The sequence below is a fragment of the Trichoplusia ni genome, unplaced genomic scaffold (assembly GCF_003590095.1).
Source record: "Trichoplusia ni isolate ovarian cell line Hi5 unplaced genomic scaffold, tn1 tig00001994, whole genome shotgun sequence".
NCBI lineage: Eukaryota > Metazoa > Arthropoda > Insecta > Lepidoptera > Noctuidae > Trichoplusia > Trichoplusia ni.
In genome coordinates, this window is record NW_020800178.1 from 1 (window position 1) to 17,983 (window position 17,983).

The 17,983-nt window shown below is 36.5% G+C and overlaps 1 protein-coding gene across 2 annotated transcripts; it reads left to right on the top strand.

Annotated features, from left to right (window-relative positions):
• Positions 1–20: 20 nt before the first annotated feature.
• Positions 21–7,377, top strand: LOC113507414 (clumping factor B-like). Of its 2 annotated transcripts, XM_026890272.1 has the most exons (4): positions 21–268; positions 3,016–3,106; positions 3,624–3,758; positions 5,436–7,377. In XM_026890272.1, exons 1-4 carry the CDS (start codon positions 51–53, stop codon positions 6,867–6,869), a joined length of 1,878 nt encoding a protein of 625 aa, XP_026746073.1. In that variant the 5' UTR covers positions 21–50; the 3' UTR covers positions 6,870–7,377. The 2 variants fall into 2 exon arrangements, with proteins under 2 accessions (XP_026746073.1, XP_026746075.1); XM_026890274.1 differs by lacking the exons at positions 21–268; positions 3,016–3,106 and adding an exon at positions 3,928–4,094 and having other exon boundaries at positions 3,673–3,758.
• The last annotated feature ends 10,606 nt before the right edge of the window (positions 7,378–17,983 follow it).

Here is a 17,983-nt window from a genome sequence, read left to right on the forward strand (position 1 = left end):
TTACATTTGGTCGTCGAATGGCGAACTCTGAATTGGATTAAAGTTATTTTATGTATGAAAAGACATATCATACAAAGACCCGTGAAATCGACCCCTGCTGGATTCTAAAACTATTATTAATGGTTGAGAAAAAGGTCTTTGCCCGGGAGTGGGAACACGATTATATGATGGTAATACAGATTTATTTGATTTTCTTATCTTGTTGTTTTTCCGAACTGGAAGACCTAGGCCCGCAGCTGTTGACTACAATGTCTACAGCCTTGTTGCGGTATGAAGTTTTTGGTAGAGCTTAGATTGAGTCATAATATAGCTTTGCCGCGTACTAGACACATCACAGGCTAGACGCATTCATTAGCTGCGTGCGTTGTGACGTAGTGTGCATACACGTTACACCTATGCCCGCAGCAGCCCAGCCGCGAGCTCCGACTTAACTTTAATCATCCACCTTTAATTAACTAATTCTAGTCAAATAGTAGACGTTAGCTTTATATTCCTTGATTATATATTCGATTAATTACAATATTGAGTCATTTATCAGATATTGTTCGTACTGGAGTATTTTATAGTCCGATTGTACACAATTTTAGTACATAAATCACTATGAAGAGCTTATTAAGCCGTGCGTGAAGCGCTTAGCTTACTGCGCTGAGCTTGTGGGTTTTATCCTGCAGAAAAGATCATCATGTCTCATTATCATTATAAAAACTATGCATGCCGCACCTCCATACTTAATAACTCCACTTTTTGATAACTAAATATCAAGACGGAATAAAAGTAATTTAGAGTCTAGATTTCTTAGGGGCGATTTCACCAGGTAACTATAAAACTACGCTTGTAGGAAAGTCCTTCGTGTTCGACTTTATAAATTTCCATGTCACAAGTAGAATGCTTTATCCCTAAATTTCGTTCAGTTTATATAAATCACAGATGGGAGCTTAAAGTTTAGACACGCGGAAACTGAAATTAGATTCAAGTGATCGCGTTTAATTGCTCGCGTGAAATCCGCCCTTAATTTGAAGTGCATGTAAAATAATAATCTAGTGAAGTATTAAAAAATATGAAGTAAATTTTCAGTCATAGAACTCAATTTTTAATCCCAGCTAACCGTCTTTACCTTAACTACTTAAATATATTAAACTTGTAGTCTAGAATATATGATAGTCTAGTAAGTTGGATTCCGATATCCATAGTTAATCTTAATAATCGGCGTGCTAGCGACGAAATAGCTATATAACAAACAGTTTATAATAAAATAAGATTCGATATCAGTATTATGTTCTTTTGATTGTATAAGGGCGATTTCGCCAGTTATCTACCAATCCTTGCTCTTAGGAAAGTCAGGTACAAGATACTATCCTCATGTGTATTACTATTACTGCCTGTTCCCCTTATACAACTACTGCCCGTTCCCCATCACACCACCATCTCAATAGTTCTAAAGTCTGTCATCCCATACCACTGCCTAAATCCTACTACTGCCTGCTCCCCTAACACCACAATTTAAATAGTTCTACAGCCTGTTCACTAATACCTTCAACTCAATACAACTACTACAGCCTGCTCCCCTCACACCACTGTCTCAATACTACTACTGCTTGTTCTGATTCCACCTTACTCCTACTGCCTGTCCCCTTTACCATCACCACAAATCTACCACTGCCTGATCTGAAACCACCCTACTACTACTTCCTGCCCCCTCACACCACCACCTCCTAAACTACTACTACCTGCTCCCTCACACCACCACCACAATACTACTACTGCCTGCTCCCTCGCCCCACCACCTCCTAAACTACTACTGCCTACTCCCTCGCCCCACCACCTCCTAAACTACTACTGCCTGCTCCCTCGCCCCACCACCACATGAACTACTACTGCCTACTCCCTCGCCCCACCACCTCATGAACTACTACTGCCTACTCCCTCGCCCCACCACCTCATGAACTACTACTGCCTGCTCCCTCGCCCCACCACCTCATGAACTACTACTGCCTGATCTGATACCACCCCATTATCAACTCAATACTTTTACAGCCTGCCTTACTCACTACTATTACTTCCTGTTCCCCTCCTACCACTACCCCAATACTTCTACAGCCTATTTCCTCATATCTACTGCCTATTCCTCCCATACCACTTCCTCATGTGCTGCTACTGCCTGTTGCCCTCATACCAATACCTCATGTGCTTTACTTACCACTGCTTCCCAGCTACCACCCTACTTGTTACCTCTTGCACACCTGGTTTGTCTTCAAGTATTTCTACTAACGGTACCTCTTGGTACCATAGTCATGTTTTTTGACTTGTATTTTTCTAAAGCTTTATATACTATACACTTGATACGTTTTTAATACGTTTGATTTTTCGGCTTTTCTGCTGAATATACGGCCTTTCCAAGGTTGCGTTTGAGAAGAGAAATGCATATATTTTTCAGCTAATAGTAGGCAGCGAGGTCATTAGTGCTTAACTAAATCGAGAGAGAGCAAACACTTACGCAAGCAGCTTGTGAAATTTAAGATTGATTGCTCTCGTGATTCGCGTTAACACAAGCATCCTGCCAGATGACATAATGTTATCCATAGATTTGACTACCCTATATATGCTACCCTATGTATGCTAGTAAATAGCTATCTAGGTAGCTACAGGTATCTGGTATTTAACAAGTAAGCGCTTTCATAGTAGTAATGTAATGATACGATCGGATCGAAAAATGTTATTAAGCCAGTACTGGTTCATGAGTATTATCCGTGATAGAGATTACTCAAACTTTGTAAGACATTGCTTTTTTTTAATAATACCACTGAGACTGGTTACTTAAATACATTTGTGCGATTTGATCAGCGTGATCGCTTGTGGGATTGTCACTTGTATGTGTCCAGAGAGCTACCAGTTCTTCTTCACATCTTGCTTTAAGAGGTGATGGTTAGCCCTCAGGCCTAACGAAGTGACAAGCCAAGGCATGCGAACAAAACAAAACAATCAAATGCTTTCGTTGACATGTGGAATTGTTTACAGCATATGCGAGGAGATCAAATATCAGGAAGATAAATCAGGACCTCTTCCTTGCGAATGCAAAACCAGAACAAGAAAAGTTATTTCAGTCTTGGTAAGAATATATTTACTTGTTGTATTTTCTTCAGATATCGAAGGACGGATAGTAGTACAGGTGCCTAGTAAGGATGTTGACGCTCCGCATTAAACAAGAGGTTTCAATACACAGGGTTGTACTAAATCTTCAACTTGGATTCAAACAATATAAAATTTTGCAATCCTAATTCGAAGTCCTTGACTGGAACAAACAGACCGCCTTTGCCATGCTGTTGTCAGCTATAGTTTGAGGTCAATTTACACTTGGTTCAAAAAACATCTGAATCTGATTGATGCACTTGAGGCGTAATAGACAAAATTTGAGTTATCTTTACGACGGACATTGATAGGATATCACGTAGCACTCGAACCTCAATAATGATAATAATATTATGGTTATCATTGTGATTCCTGCGGAGAATACATAACACCACAAGCTAGCAAATCCCACGTTGCCTGTACACCCACTTCAACACTTACAGAAACGTCAGATTCAGAATAATCCTGTAGTTTAAGTTACTTTGTTATCTTTTCAGGACTTCGTACCGATGATTTTTGGACTACTTATAATTACAAAGAAAAAATTCAAAATTCTACCGTCCAGGCACAGTAACCTGGGTCTGCTCGTACGGGTCCAACTGGTATTATTACAACTGATTTGCTTGATTTCGGTAAGACACTGTCCAGAATCGAAGTTTTTTATTTAGTCAAATGTACAGCAGTTATATAGAAGCAACGGTAGATCGATTGCTTATAAATTTTAATTTGGTAATTTCATGTGTAGTTAGTATTATTTTTTTTTGTGTAAAATTTGACTTCTTTTTTCTTTTTCTTGTTTAGATGTTAATTTTTGTGGAAACGAGTTTCATGGTGTTATCAAGTTTGCTCGGAACGTGTAGGTAATTCGCTATTGCTTAGGCCTGAGGAGTTCAGGCCTTCGACTTGCATCGCTTGGCAGGCTCGTGCGGCCAGATGGCGGGAACACGCTACCCAGCTCCATGTCGTGGGTATAATTTCTTTTTTATTTCTTAGTTTTAACGTTATTTATGATCTTTGTTATTATTACTGTAATATGCTTAGTTGCCTAGAATCGCTTTAATATTTTTTTATCTCGAGCTTCAGCATGCATTATGAGTGTTTAATAAAATAAAAGATGAATTCCTGGTCTACCATAATTAGATTTAGATTGTTTTTTTACGATCCGCCGATTAACAGTTTCTTTTTATAAAGCTTATCTACTTTGTTGTTTTTCCTGAAGGAATTTAAACTGGACTTGAAATATACTTTTATATTAATATGTAATTTATTTCCAACCTTGGAACCCACGGCCATTTATGTGTTGTTTTTGCTGCCCTAATGCCCCGCTAATGATAATTATCTAAGTTTCTTCATGTCGAAGCGTAAACAGTTCTAGGAGTAGAACGGATATCGAAACCTTGATCTGAAAACCAGTGTTCTTTGAAAACGTGGCCGTGCGTCGCTGCGGTCTTTATCGGGACGCTGACAGTAAGAGTATTTTTTACATACATACAAGGTGTCAAAATGCTAACTTAAAAAGTTGATTGATGACAAATAAAAAAATAGTACATCTGTCTCTGCAATTGTCAATACATATTCTAACAAAACAATACGCTTCAAAGATATGCAATATTTTAATTAGGAATAAATTGATTGAATACGTGCACTTTACAAATCCCGTAGGGTGCCGCTAAATCCCGCAACGTTGCTGCGCGAACGCGCCTCACCAGTTCGTTCTCCCCTGCGACAGCGCCCTGATTTAAATTGTTCACCACAGTTTTCAGGCTTTGAACCGGCTATTTTCTCGTATTATCCACGAATAGCTTAGATTTATTAACAGTAGTAATGATATTAATCATTTTTTTTATTACATAGACTCGATTACTTTTTAAGTTTCACTGAGGCAATCCAACACTCGATCTTCAAGGTCACTAACGATCCTTGGTCTACCGGTTTCTGCTTGATGCGGAAGAAACTGACCATAGTCTAACCATATTTTTACCGGTCGCGAAAAATAGCAACAGAAGACAGGGTAGTACAACCTTCTCGTGTGACAGACAATCGGCTACTGAATTGAAGTAAGTGGGTAGGAATAGGTGGCGGGAAGGGGTTATAAATAAGCAAGTAATCTTTAATAAATCATGGCTAACCAACGTTGTAAGAATTTTTAAATTTGGACCAGTATTTCCTGAATTCAGCGCGTTCAAACAAAATCTTTAGATTTTTAAATTAGTGTTCGGTAGTATGTTCATCGTTAAAGAGTAACAAAAATAAAAGGCCTGGTTTTCTATATTTCATAATAAAATACTCTCATTTTATTGTTTGTTTAGCTGAGCACTCAGGCTGGAGACGACGACGGGCGGCTAGAGGGATGGCTGGCGCTGGAGCCAGACCGTGCCGTACCCGTTCCCGCGGAGCAGGACGCACCCGCTCAAGCGCCGCCACAGCCCGTCGACGACGACGACGACTCTGACGATCACCATGAAGAACATGTAATAGTGCGACAGGTAGCGGCTGCGAACTACGACATCGATGACGCCGACGACGAAGGTGGTGATCAGGATGATCTACAAAACCGAAATGTAGGGATGGGCTTTCACCACGGCCCTGGCGCTGTAAATCGGCGTCTAGAGGTAGAAGTCTGGAACATGCTGGTTAGAGGATTAGAGGCTTATCGTTTCGGTATACCAATCATTCTAGTACCAACGCTGACGAATGGCCACCGGCTGCCACCAATCTGTACTCATCATAGGAGAACGTACCGCCCTAGTAATGACTTTGTTCGACAAAGGGTACGACTTACTAGTACGTCTTCAGATAGCTCCGATAGCGAAAGTGGAACGGAAATGGTTACGAATAATAAGTGGAAGAACAATAAGCAACGGCAGCACGACTCCGATAGTGACGATACAAGCAGCGAAAGTTCGCAAAGCGATAGTAGTACTAGCACGTGTAGCAATAGTACGGTACATCGGGGTCGTGAGAGTTCTAGTTCATCAAGCGGCTCATCCAGTGCCTGTGATGGCTCTGACACGGAAGATCATTCATCGTCAAGTAGTTCATGTTCGGGACCTAGTAATGTACCTAATGTTGAAAATAATCAAATTGCTCTTGCTGAACGTAATGACCCCAAACCTGAGGTGATCGAGGAAGACCCGAATCTGGATATTCGCGATGTCGAGGACTTACCCGCTGACGAAGACTTACCTGTAAATCCATCATCTGATTATAATGAAATTGAATTGCGAATAGCTGAGAACATCGAAAATGAACGCCGTGAAAGGGAATATATGAGACAGTGCCAGCAGAAAAATCAACTGTCTGATAGTGAGCCATCCAGTGATGAGGCACATGGAAATACTGTGAAGCAAGTTGATTTGGATGTACCTATCAATGATGATAAAATTGGTCAGGTAAACCTATCTGATGATGATGCATCTGAAGAAGACATGTCTTGCGATCGAACAAATCAAATGTCCGTCTGTGTTGAGCCCGAGAACATTGAGCCACCTAAAGTTGAATCGGCTGCTGCTGAACAAGGAAGCGGCGTGGTCAACGCTTTTGCCATCGTTATTGAGGAACCCGAGACCATTATATATGCGGCTGTTACTACTGAACAAGCTAATGGGAACCTGACTGGGAATGCGGCGGAGAATGCGAACCCCGATCCTTTCCCGCCTCTCCCCTCTCCCAGCAGGGGCGGGCCGAACTGCGTTATGATCCTGAGGCCTTTGATACGCATTAACTACAGAAACTTTTATTAAACATTATATATTAAGCCAGGTTGGAACAGGATACATGAGGTTTAATATACATATATAACTGCTGACTGTACTTCTCATCTTACGAAGAATAAGTTTTATCAATTTTAATCCTGGGGACTATACTACCTGATGGTTTGTAGCGTAATTGGTCCACCCATTATTTTAAGCCAGACTTAGTAATTAATAAATGTTTCTTGTCTTTTTCGATAACCTAACATTTTAATGATCAACTCTTGTAGTACCTAAGTAAAGGTTATGTATGTCAGGAAAAAACTTCAAAAATTGTTCTAGTCAATAATTCTTCATAACGTAATAGCGCTCTTTTCTAAATTTGACTAAACTACTCTAGTACGGTACGATTTTTTTAATATGTATTAATGTCCATTGGTCCCTACGGTATATCTACAAAGTCAAATTAACGGAAAGTCCGTTGTAAAATTTTCTTGAGACTAACTTTTTTTTTAAATTTAGGAATTAAAGACATTATCTCTAATATATAAAATTCCCGTGTCTCGATGTTAGTTACCGTACTCCTCCGAAACGGTTCGACCGATTCTTATGAAATTTTGTATACATATTGGGTAGGTCTGAGAATAGAACAACATCTATTTTTCATACCCTTCGGATGTATTTTTAATGCTACATTATAAAAAAATAAAAACAAAAAACTTTTTCACTTAGGGGTATGAAAAATAGATGTTGTTCTATTCTCAGTCCTACTCAATATGTATGCAAAATTTCATAAGAATCGGTGGAATCCTTTCGGAGGAGTACGGTAACTAACATCGTGACACGGGAATTTTATATATTAGATTTGTGTAAATAAGGTTGTGTTAAAACGAATTTATTTTGTAGACTGTTTAATGGTAGAAACCGCCAATGGCTGATCTAAATGTTTAGATTTTTTTTTAAAGTAAAAAAATTGCTCACTTAAATATAATCGTAAAACGTTAAATAAGTGTCGTAGTATTATGGTCCGTAGTGAACAACTGCGACCACTAGCTTTAAGCGCTTGATAATATATATATTCTGCTCCTCATGTATTTTATTGTATATGTCATTAAAACGAAAAAAGTCAAATGTTGTTTCATTTGTCAGTGATAAGTATGTTGACGACACATGGAGTAATATTTTTTCACACCTACATTTTTTGACCGAGGCTCTTGGTATTATAGACAGATCTGTCACTATGGCATCCACATTACCGCATAAAAACAGCCATATTATTTTAGCTAGTACCTAAAATCCGCTGCGCATATATTTTATTATTTTAAATAAACAATAACTATTGAAGCCAGTATACAAAGCCGTAGTATAGTCCAAAAAATGTCGTAAAGGTATAATTTTGACTGCGTCCCTGGTACACAAACGGTAATGGAAGGAACTTGGCTTGGTGCTAACTTTCCGGGCGGGCCATATGATAATTAGACCAAATACAATTACATTTATTCGGACTTATTATAGCGGGTGGCGGCCAGTGGGTTGGGTTCCCATGATCTTGATCTCTCGTCAAGGATTTTTGGAGAAGGAAATTTTATAAGAAAACGTTGAAGTATCAACGATAAAAGCACATTTTTCTCATTATTGTACGAATAGTTGAGCAATAAAAAACCCCTAAATCTAGGTATCCTCACTTATACCGCAGTCTATGGGTTGGCATCCGACTAATCAGTCAAAAGAGGTGGGTTCGAGCGCATTTGCCCTCATGGCAAATTCCGTTTTTTTATTAAAATAATAATAGAGATCTGATGTTTTTTTTGTATTATTAGATCTATACATACAATAAAATTGTAGAAAAGTGACAACTGTACATTGATTATTTAAAAAAAAAATAATTGCTGGGTGGTCTACGAACGATTCCAAAGCCGAAAATATGATATTTAGAATTTTCGTCTGTTTGTCTGTATGTAAGTCAGGAAAGATCTCAGAAAGTACTGGATGGATTTGATTCAAATTTTCAGAGAATATCAACAAGAGGTCCGGTCAACTGCCTGTTTACTTTTTATCACCCTTTTCGTTACAGGGGATGACAAGAAGCCTTTTTTATCTATCAACAAATATCAAATTATCTCATAAACTACTGAATATATTTCGTTCAAATTTTGCATGAACATTGTCGAAGGCTTGATACAACATATATACAAAAACCATAATGCTACTATGTGGGGGACATGAGCAGTAAAGTTTTAAATTATTGGACCCACCCTTAATATCGTTTAATACAATTATGAGGTGGATTTTCACCCCATTTAGTAGTGGGCAGTACGGAAATTAATTTACACAAAAAACATCACGCTATTTATCTTAAGACTTTTGGCAGAGCAATAATATATTTTATAGAAAATAAATCATTTTCACAAAATTAGTCAATTTATTCTCTTTCAAATCTAATATAGGCCCAGGCGCGAGTATTTTTTTGATGCCATTATTACTTCGTACTTTGTTCGGTACTTTGATTGGTTTCTTAGTGTTTAGCACTTCGAACAAATTTTATAAACAATTTATAAAAATCATTTTTACAGATCGTTCAAAAGACAAGAACCTTTCAATATCTAAAAAGGCTAGGGATATTATATTGGCATAAACTGCTAACCCTTAGGCATAGTATTTATAGATATAGTATTTATTTATTATTTTAGTTCCATTTATGCAATAGAGATGACGGTATTTTACTTGAATGATCGTCAGGTAGGTTAACAAATAAAATACGTAATTTTTCTTCGTGAATTGGTACAGTACCTAAATGTCACTTTTATATTCATATTTTGCTTAGTCGGAACATCACAAATTCCGCATCTCCTATACTTTAGTTTTTTGTCACTGTCAATTTAAAAAAATGCGTGTCTGTAATCTATACTAATCTATATCTATTCTATACTAATATATAAAGCTGAAGGTTCAAATTGAAAAATTCTTTTTGTGTTGTATAGACCATTCACCGAGGAAAGTTTTAAGCTATATACCATCATGCTGCGACTAATAGGAGCGAAGATACAATGGAAAATGTGGAAAAACAGGGAATATTATTCATCTTCCGTTCAAAAATTCCAAACTTATATCTTCTAACCACGCGGACGAAATTGCGGGCAACAGCTAGTTTTTTTTTATAATCACGCTATTTATTTATCAGCTATCTGAAGGCAAATCATGATCAGAACACCAAGGGGCCAAGATAACACGTTTAGCATTTTTTTTTATTTTTTAAATATTCTAAATTTTTGTTAGGAAGATCAGTTTTAATATTAAGAGGACACTTCACTTTTAACAACTCTGCACTATTCAAAAATAACATCAGTCCCGTCAAAAATCAGTCCACCCGCCAACATGCAACAAAACGTTCCGTCATCGGAGAGTAGTCAAAGTAACAACTTTCAATCAAATTTATAATTCGTATTAAAAATAAATAAAAGCTTACAATATAAAAATGTACAGTTATCGAGCCCGACCCTCACTTCACCAGTTCCGTCCACAAAAATAATCTGACATCTTTTTTATATCGTCAGAAAACATTGTGTTCGAAAATTACAACTGCCAGATGACAGGCAGACTAACAAACACCGGGGCCTCAGTAATATGGTCCCGGTTTACCTCTTTAATTACAGAACAATAATAATTTAATGATACCTCAACTGTCATAATGCGTCTAGCCATTTGAGATGTAGGGCGGGGACAAAGTACAGACGTACTCGAAAACCATAACCCACTCTTCTAAAGCAGTTTGGTAAAGAAGCATAGACACAAGACATCTAAAAATGAAATCCCTCGAAAGTAGGTAACACATTGAGTTATACTCTAGCTTGACAATCGGATTACCGAATCCATTTTTCTATCACCAATTTTATCATCGAACGAAACTAAGAACTCTCTTGACTAAGTCTTCAATATTCTATTTCTGTTATTCTTTCCTACTTGCAGCTGCAAGTGGGAAGCAAAGAAAAGGAGGAAAGAATAACCCCCTAATTTTTAAACAGAAAAAATCATTAAAACAGCTGTGAAATATTTGACACCAGGATTGTATCGTAATCGTACACGATGAAACGTGTTTGGGGCGCTCTAGATTACCAAAATTGAGGAATAAAAAGCAAGCTAAATAAAATGTAAAAAAATGTATTATAATATAATATTTCTTTATTTCATGATGTATCTACATGCATTTATATTATCTTTTGCTATGCCCGACAGGGTCCACGATTGTTTCCTATCAAAAAATGTTTACCACCTAAGCCTACATTGTGGAATGAAATTAAGAATTGAGTATTGAGTATGTTTTACAGTATTGCGTTATATTTTTGCGATGATCGTTATTATTAAACTTCATTGCTTTTCACATCTTGAAAATCACGCGGGCTAAGTCGCGGGCAACAGCTAGTGTAAACATAACGTCGCATTTGGTAGCGCTACGTACTACGTAGTATTTCGTAGCGCCACGTAGCAAGCCTCGTTTCCTCTTAGCTTCTTACCAATTCATAAAGTTGGTAAGCGTCTCATCCAACCCCCGCCCCCCATTTTAGGGGATGGGGTCGAAAGTTATAAAGTTATCTGGGGGTACAGTAGTATTTTCTTGTATCCTTACTGGATTCGTTTACATACATTTTGGCTTGAAGTTCAGTTTTCTGACACTTCAAAAAGTTTTAAAAGCAGAATCTATGTAGTATGCCAAAGTTTTGATAATCATCATTTTGTATCTGTGAGTTTATAACTGACGGAATTGATGTGTTTTATAAATTAACTAGCGATTTCGTTCGCATATAATAGTGACTTTAGGCAGTAGTTTTTCAATATTCAATCTCAACTTTTATTCAATCAACTTTTGTTCTTTTAAGGGATAGACAAAAAAGAGTTGCTAAGCAATGTTATGCTAATTATATAAAAAAAAATGGTTGCCTGTAAAGTCGGTTTTACGGGCGAGAATTTTACGTGACAACGTCTTTTTCTCGGTAGAATATTTATTGATATGAATATAATTAAATTGCACAATAGGAACAAGGAATTGAATGAAAATAAGAATTGCACAAATTTTAACTATAGAAACATATTTTGTTTACTAAAACATTGTACATGTAAGCGCCGATTCAATGCGCCTAATTCTCTAGTGCTGCGCGCGCGGCAGACCGATCATAGTTGAGTGGGAGAGAGACGCAAGGCATTCGGCGGGCCTCTCTCTCGTTCGGTGACTCATCGTAACGTTACCGGGCGTTACACTATTTCATAACTGACGCCCAGCCGCAACCTAATTTAAGACGATGTCACGTCAAAAATTGAAAATAATATATCAAAAAATAGTAAACAATTCTGGGCTTTTATTGAGAGTAAAAAGAAATCAAATTACCTCCCCGACAGTCTACACCTGGATGATGCTGCATCCTCAGATGGTAAACACATAGCAGATCTCTTTAACACTTATTTCAGCTCTGCTTTTGAAAAAGATATTATGAATTGTCCAACTTTTGTTTGTCAAAACCAGACGTTTTTAAATCTTAGTGGAATTAGTATTCACTTAAATACTGTTTATTGTTTACTTAAATAATATTTAATCCATACTAATATATAAAGCTGAAGAGTTTGTTTGAACGCGCTAATCTCAGGAACTACTGGTCGAAATTGAAAAATTCTTTTTGTGTTGAATAGACCATTCATCGGTGAAGGTTATAGGCTATATACCATCACGCTGCGACTAAAAGGAGCGAAGATACAATGAAAAATGTTAAAAAAATAGGGCAGGTATGAATTATAACTTATATCTAATCTAACCACGCGGACGAAGTCGCGGGCAACAGCTAGTGTATAATAAAGCTGTAATTTTTACCGCAATGAACTACAAAATGTGTACAACGTATCAATAACTATGGTATGATATAAGTATGATGCAGCTTACGAATATTATGACCTCGTTTTTCTAAGTTCGTCTCGTTATCATGAAAGGTACTAATAAACAATCAGTTTTGCTGGGCGTAACAACTTGTTTGCCTCTTGTCATTATCAGTTAGGTAATATTTCTCTAAATAAAGTGTATATCAAATGAATACATATTACTTCCAACAGATGTAAAAGTGTTTTCCGTTCTAAAGAATCGTCGGAGTAAAGAGGAAATTCATCATGGTCGCCGGTGACTTAAACATAGCCATTCTGAGCGTAAAGTAAGCCGGAGTCTTGCTCCCGTATTTAGAAAATTCAAATCCAAAACAATAGGAATAATGTACAATTTCTCGATATCAGATCGTGACGGAGTTTTAGCCGTGCCTACCTACTGTTATACATAGTACTAAATATTCTCTTTTTCATCCAGACCAAATTATATAACTAAAATCGTTATAAAAAGCAGTCTCAACACCACTTACGAATCAGTAAATTTTCTAATTCGCACCTTTTCCAGTACTAAAATGAGGCAGCTCATTAGAAATATCTGACTGTGGGTGTTATTCATAAGATTTCTTTATTTGTTTCACTCTAGTTTCGTGAAAAGTTATCCGTAGCTCGGAATCAAGTGTCTACAGCGAACGTCTACAAGTCTGGCGTAGCACTCGTAGCACAAGTCTTGTGAGGTGGGCTACGAAAAATGTTTTATCAATGTTTAAAGTTAGCCCCTACGGATACTGCAGGAGGGTGGTGAGTTCATATTCCTCAATATGTTGCTTTATCACTAAGCTATCTAGACTATTCAGTGAAGAAGGAGCGACAGAATATGTTGCTACAAGTTACGCGTACTGAGCTGTAAAAGATAGACGCGGGGAGCTATTCCCCAAAAAACTAAAGAATCGGAAACCTTGTTGTCTATTATTATTATGAAGTAAGTTGAAGTTTTCGATGTCACAGTCAAGCAAAGTGTATGTATTTTTTTGAAATAATATATAAATAATTGTATAATTATAGCTAGCTATCCAATTTACCTAATAGAAACAAACTTTGAAAGTAGTTCTGCCTTTTGGTTATTTAAAACATTTGGTAGCTTTAGTTATTTAAGTCATTGTTACCATGTCTTAGGTCATTAAAACGCCATCTAATACTCCAATAGAGTGAGGCACTAGGTGTCACACACAGCCTTCGGAGTTCTCTTCCTCGTTTCACAGAGGGCGCTGTTACGAACCTTTTACTGAAATTTTCCAAGTTTTCATTGTAAATTCTATTTGCTTAGAATCTTGAACAGATAAACAAACTTTTTAATGAAAATAATATTAAATATAATAAACAACTGATATACCTACATCAGTGGTTTTCATTTAAATTTCCCATTGAGGTTGTTTAACATTGGTTTTTGCTCGCGTTTTGTTTTTAAACTGAGTTTTTAAATTTTTTAAGTTAATATCTGAAGCATTGAAGTATAATGATGTCTCTATTTACTAAACATTACACTTTGCCTATGTCGGTGGCTTGCAAACCTACCCGGGTTTGTATTCGGATACACAAAGGTTTCCCGCCTTCCCTGCCCCGCACGTCCTCCCGCATTTATCGATTTTTCCGCCTTACGGTCAGTAATTTGAAATATAGTTTCCATGGCCCATTAGCTCAGAGGGAGAGAGCAACGTGTTTACACGGAGGTCGTGGGTTCAATTCCCACATGGGCTCACCGTGTCCAGGTCTCAGCTTTTGTTTCAGAAATTTAAGTTTTCTTTTACTTTATTCTAAACCACATATTTATATACTTAAATCCTTTAAACTTCCTAACAGATTCAAATGCGTTTTAGTAGATAAAGTGATTCGAGACGTAGGATTTTTCGTATAATGCATGCATAATATAGTTGATAAACGTTAATAATTTTGGAGGTTTCTTGTTAAACGAAATTTTTTTGTCCTTTAAGTATCTGCAAACGTTGGCTTACCTTAAGAGTAATGTTGATCAAAGTATTCTACTAAGATGTGTTTGTTTTTGAGATATGTTTTAAAACAACTTTTATTTACATACCAAAGTTCTTTTGTAAAACATTGTATCAAGCCTTACCAAAACAAATACTTACAATACGTTTATCATTAAAATTATTCAATTAAGAAGTCAGTCGCCTATGACGTCATTTATTTTATAAAATAATTGCTGTCCTGGCGAACTACTTACTGCCTAACAGACGGTGATCACGAACCTGACAAAAACACACTTTTTTGCAACTTTTCCCTATTTGATCATCAACCGTTAAAACCTTCCCTGGACTTCCACGAATATTTCAAGACTAAAATTAGCCAAATCGGTTCAGCCGTTCTCGAGTTCTAGCGAGACTAACAAACAGCAATTCATTTTTATATATAAAAAAAAAACAAAAGAAAGAAGATTTTATGTGTTATTGTTTATGATAATTATGTCTCATAAATTCTATTATTTAGATGTTTTACCTCAATCTTACCATCTTACCTCTTCTAATCTTACCTAAATTTACCTGTTTCCTTTTGGTTGGACCCGATTATCATGGCCTATGTCTATGTTCATCTATATTAATATATAAAGCTGAAGAGTTTGTTAGTTTAAGAGTTTGAACGCGCTAATCTCAGGAACTACTGGTCCAATTTGAAAAATTATTTTTGTGTTGAATAGACCATTAATCGAGGAAGGCTTTATGCTATAAACCATCACGCTGCGATTAATAGTAGCGAAGATACAATGGAAAATGTGAAAAGGGCAGGTATAAATCATAAGTAATATTTTCTACCCACGAGGACGAAGTCGCGGGCAACAGCTAGTTAAAATATATAAATTGAAACCTTACCCCTATTTCCGGAGCTAATTTGGACTATGAGCCCGTTCTTGTGTTGTAAAGTGACAAAGAAAAATGCCACAGATGTTTTCAATTTGAACCAGTAGTTCCTGAGATTAGCGCGTTCAAATAAACAAACAAACTCTTCAGCTTTATATATGATAAGTATAGAGTATAGATTAACTACTAGAAAATATATATTACAGATGTGGCCGCCGATGCGACAAGCTCACAATTTTGCCCATTGTCCTTTTACCGTATCTCATTTAGATATCAAAACAAAAGACATGACAGTGACGTCATGCCCAAAATGAAAGAGATAGAACATAAAAAGAACGGGACATAAAGCTACAGCCACCAGCAACATGTGTTCAAAAATGTAGCAAATTGCCTTAAAAATAAGGTTGACAATATCTTATGCTAATACAAACAAAAGACACGTCAGTGACGTCATGCTCGAAATGAAAGAGATAAGTAGATAATTAGAAAGAGAACGGTAGTTCTTCCTGCCATGAGAAAAAGTGTAGCTCTGAAATAGCATTGCAGAGGTCTTAAAACAAAACACACGCCAATGACGTCATGCCCAAAATGAAAGAGAAAGATTGATAGTTAGAAAGAGAAAGATAATCAAACCAGAAAAAAAAAATTCGTACAATTTTTACCGTATCTCAACTTCTCAAGTAGGTATCAAAACAAAAGACATGTCAGTGACGTCATGCTCGAAATGAAAGAGATAAGTAGATAATTAGAAAGAGAACGGTAGTTCATCCCACCACGAGAAAAAGTATAGCTCGGAGATTAGCATTGCAGAGGTCTTAAAACAAAACACACGCCAATGACGTCATGCCCAAAATGAAAGAGAGAGGTTCAAAATAAGAGTGAGAGGTAAAACTACAGGCGCTGAGGACACATGTTCAAAATTGTATCATATTTCTAAAACTATAAGGTTGATAGTCACCGAATCCACTAGCGGCGCCGCTTGGTCATTTGGCAATCATAACAAAGAATAAAAAAATATAAATATAAATTAATTTTAGAGTCAGAACAATAAAATTAAAATGGAGTAAATATTAATTGAACTTTATATCTGAAGTCATAAGTCATATTTTCGGGTAAATAATTTTAGGAGCATAAAATAGAAATAAGAATGAATTTATTGATTTTTAAAAGAATATTAATTTAATATTTTGTATTATAATTTTGAAATAATGTTACACAAACGGAATTGATCTTTATGTTCGAGCAGTAGTGTTCAAAGTGAATGGTTGTTATTCTAATATTTTAGGAATTTAATTTGTCTATGTGTGTGTTACATTGATACTGAAAATGCTTTTCACTTTCAAATATAATTATTATTTTTTGCATGACCTTTATCTGTATAGAGGTCGAACGGCATGTAGACAAATTTTTTTAAGAAATTAAAACATTGAGTTTTCTATGATACCACTTTATTGACTTGACAACACTTTTATGATTTTTTTTCATTAAGATATTGGAATTATGAATTTAGGTAGGTAATTAAGCAAACAGGTAGATACCTTAGTAAAGGAATTTAGACTGCATGTATTTAGAAAACTCCGACAAGGTATAAAAAACAGACGCCTACACGCAATAATATCTTCTAACTTTATAATAATCTATAATATTACGTGTTTTTTTAAAAGAAAACACGTAATATTTTATGATTATTACACAAGTAACTATTACACCACCTAAACTGAAACGGCGGTTCGCAGTAAGCAGCACTTAGCCTGGCAGATTTAAGAATGCACGGTTATATACTGAAACTAGCTGATGCACGCGACTTCGTCCCCGTGGGTAGACGATATACTCGTAAGTTATGATTTCCACCTGCCCTGCTTTTTTCTATTAGTCGCAGCGTGATGGTTTATAGCCTAAAGCCTTCCTCGATGAATGGTCTTTTGGTAAAAAAGAGGTAAAAAAGAATTTTTCAATTTGGACCAGTAGTTCCTGAGATTAACGCGTTCAAACAAACAAAATCTTTAGCTTTATATATTAGTATAGAAGTATAGATGTCTATTTTGACTGGACTATCACCTAAAAGGTAAAAAAAAAACAAAAAATTAAGTAAATGAATCGATATTCTATCTGATTTTTGTATAGGTAATTTCATTTTGATCGTAGCGTAGCAGGTACAGGGTGCTTGTCCCTGTATAATAATCGCAACGCCCTTGTTTTTGTTTTCGTGTGTTGTTCTCGTTTATAAAGTGCATGCAACCATTGGCAACCGTTTTCATCTTTCGATAATAACTTACATTTGTTTTGTATTTCATGTGTTTTCGCCAAGTAAGGCCAGCAACACAGCGCGCGCGGGGGAGGGGGAAGCGCGCCATTTTAAGATGATTTTGCTGCATATCGAGATTTACTCTTAGAATAACTTTTGGTTCGTTTTAGTTTCAATAGTCAACTTGCGCC

Bases quoted from the DNA above. Each gene is read 5' to 3' on its own strand.
- LOC113507414 (XM_026890272.1), top strand. From the start codon at position 51: ATGTATGAAAAGACATATCATACAAAGACCCGTGAAATCGACCCCTGC. The intron at 3,107-3,623 runs GTAAGAATATAT...TTATCTTTTCAG, and splicing joins GAAAAGTTATTTCAGTCTTG to GACTTCGTACCGATGATTTT. The intron at 3,759-5,435 runs GTAAGACACTGT...TTGTTTGTTTAG, and splicing joins AACTGATTTGCTTGATTTCG to CTGAGCACTCAGGCTGGAGA.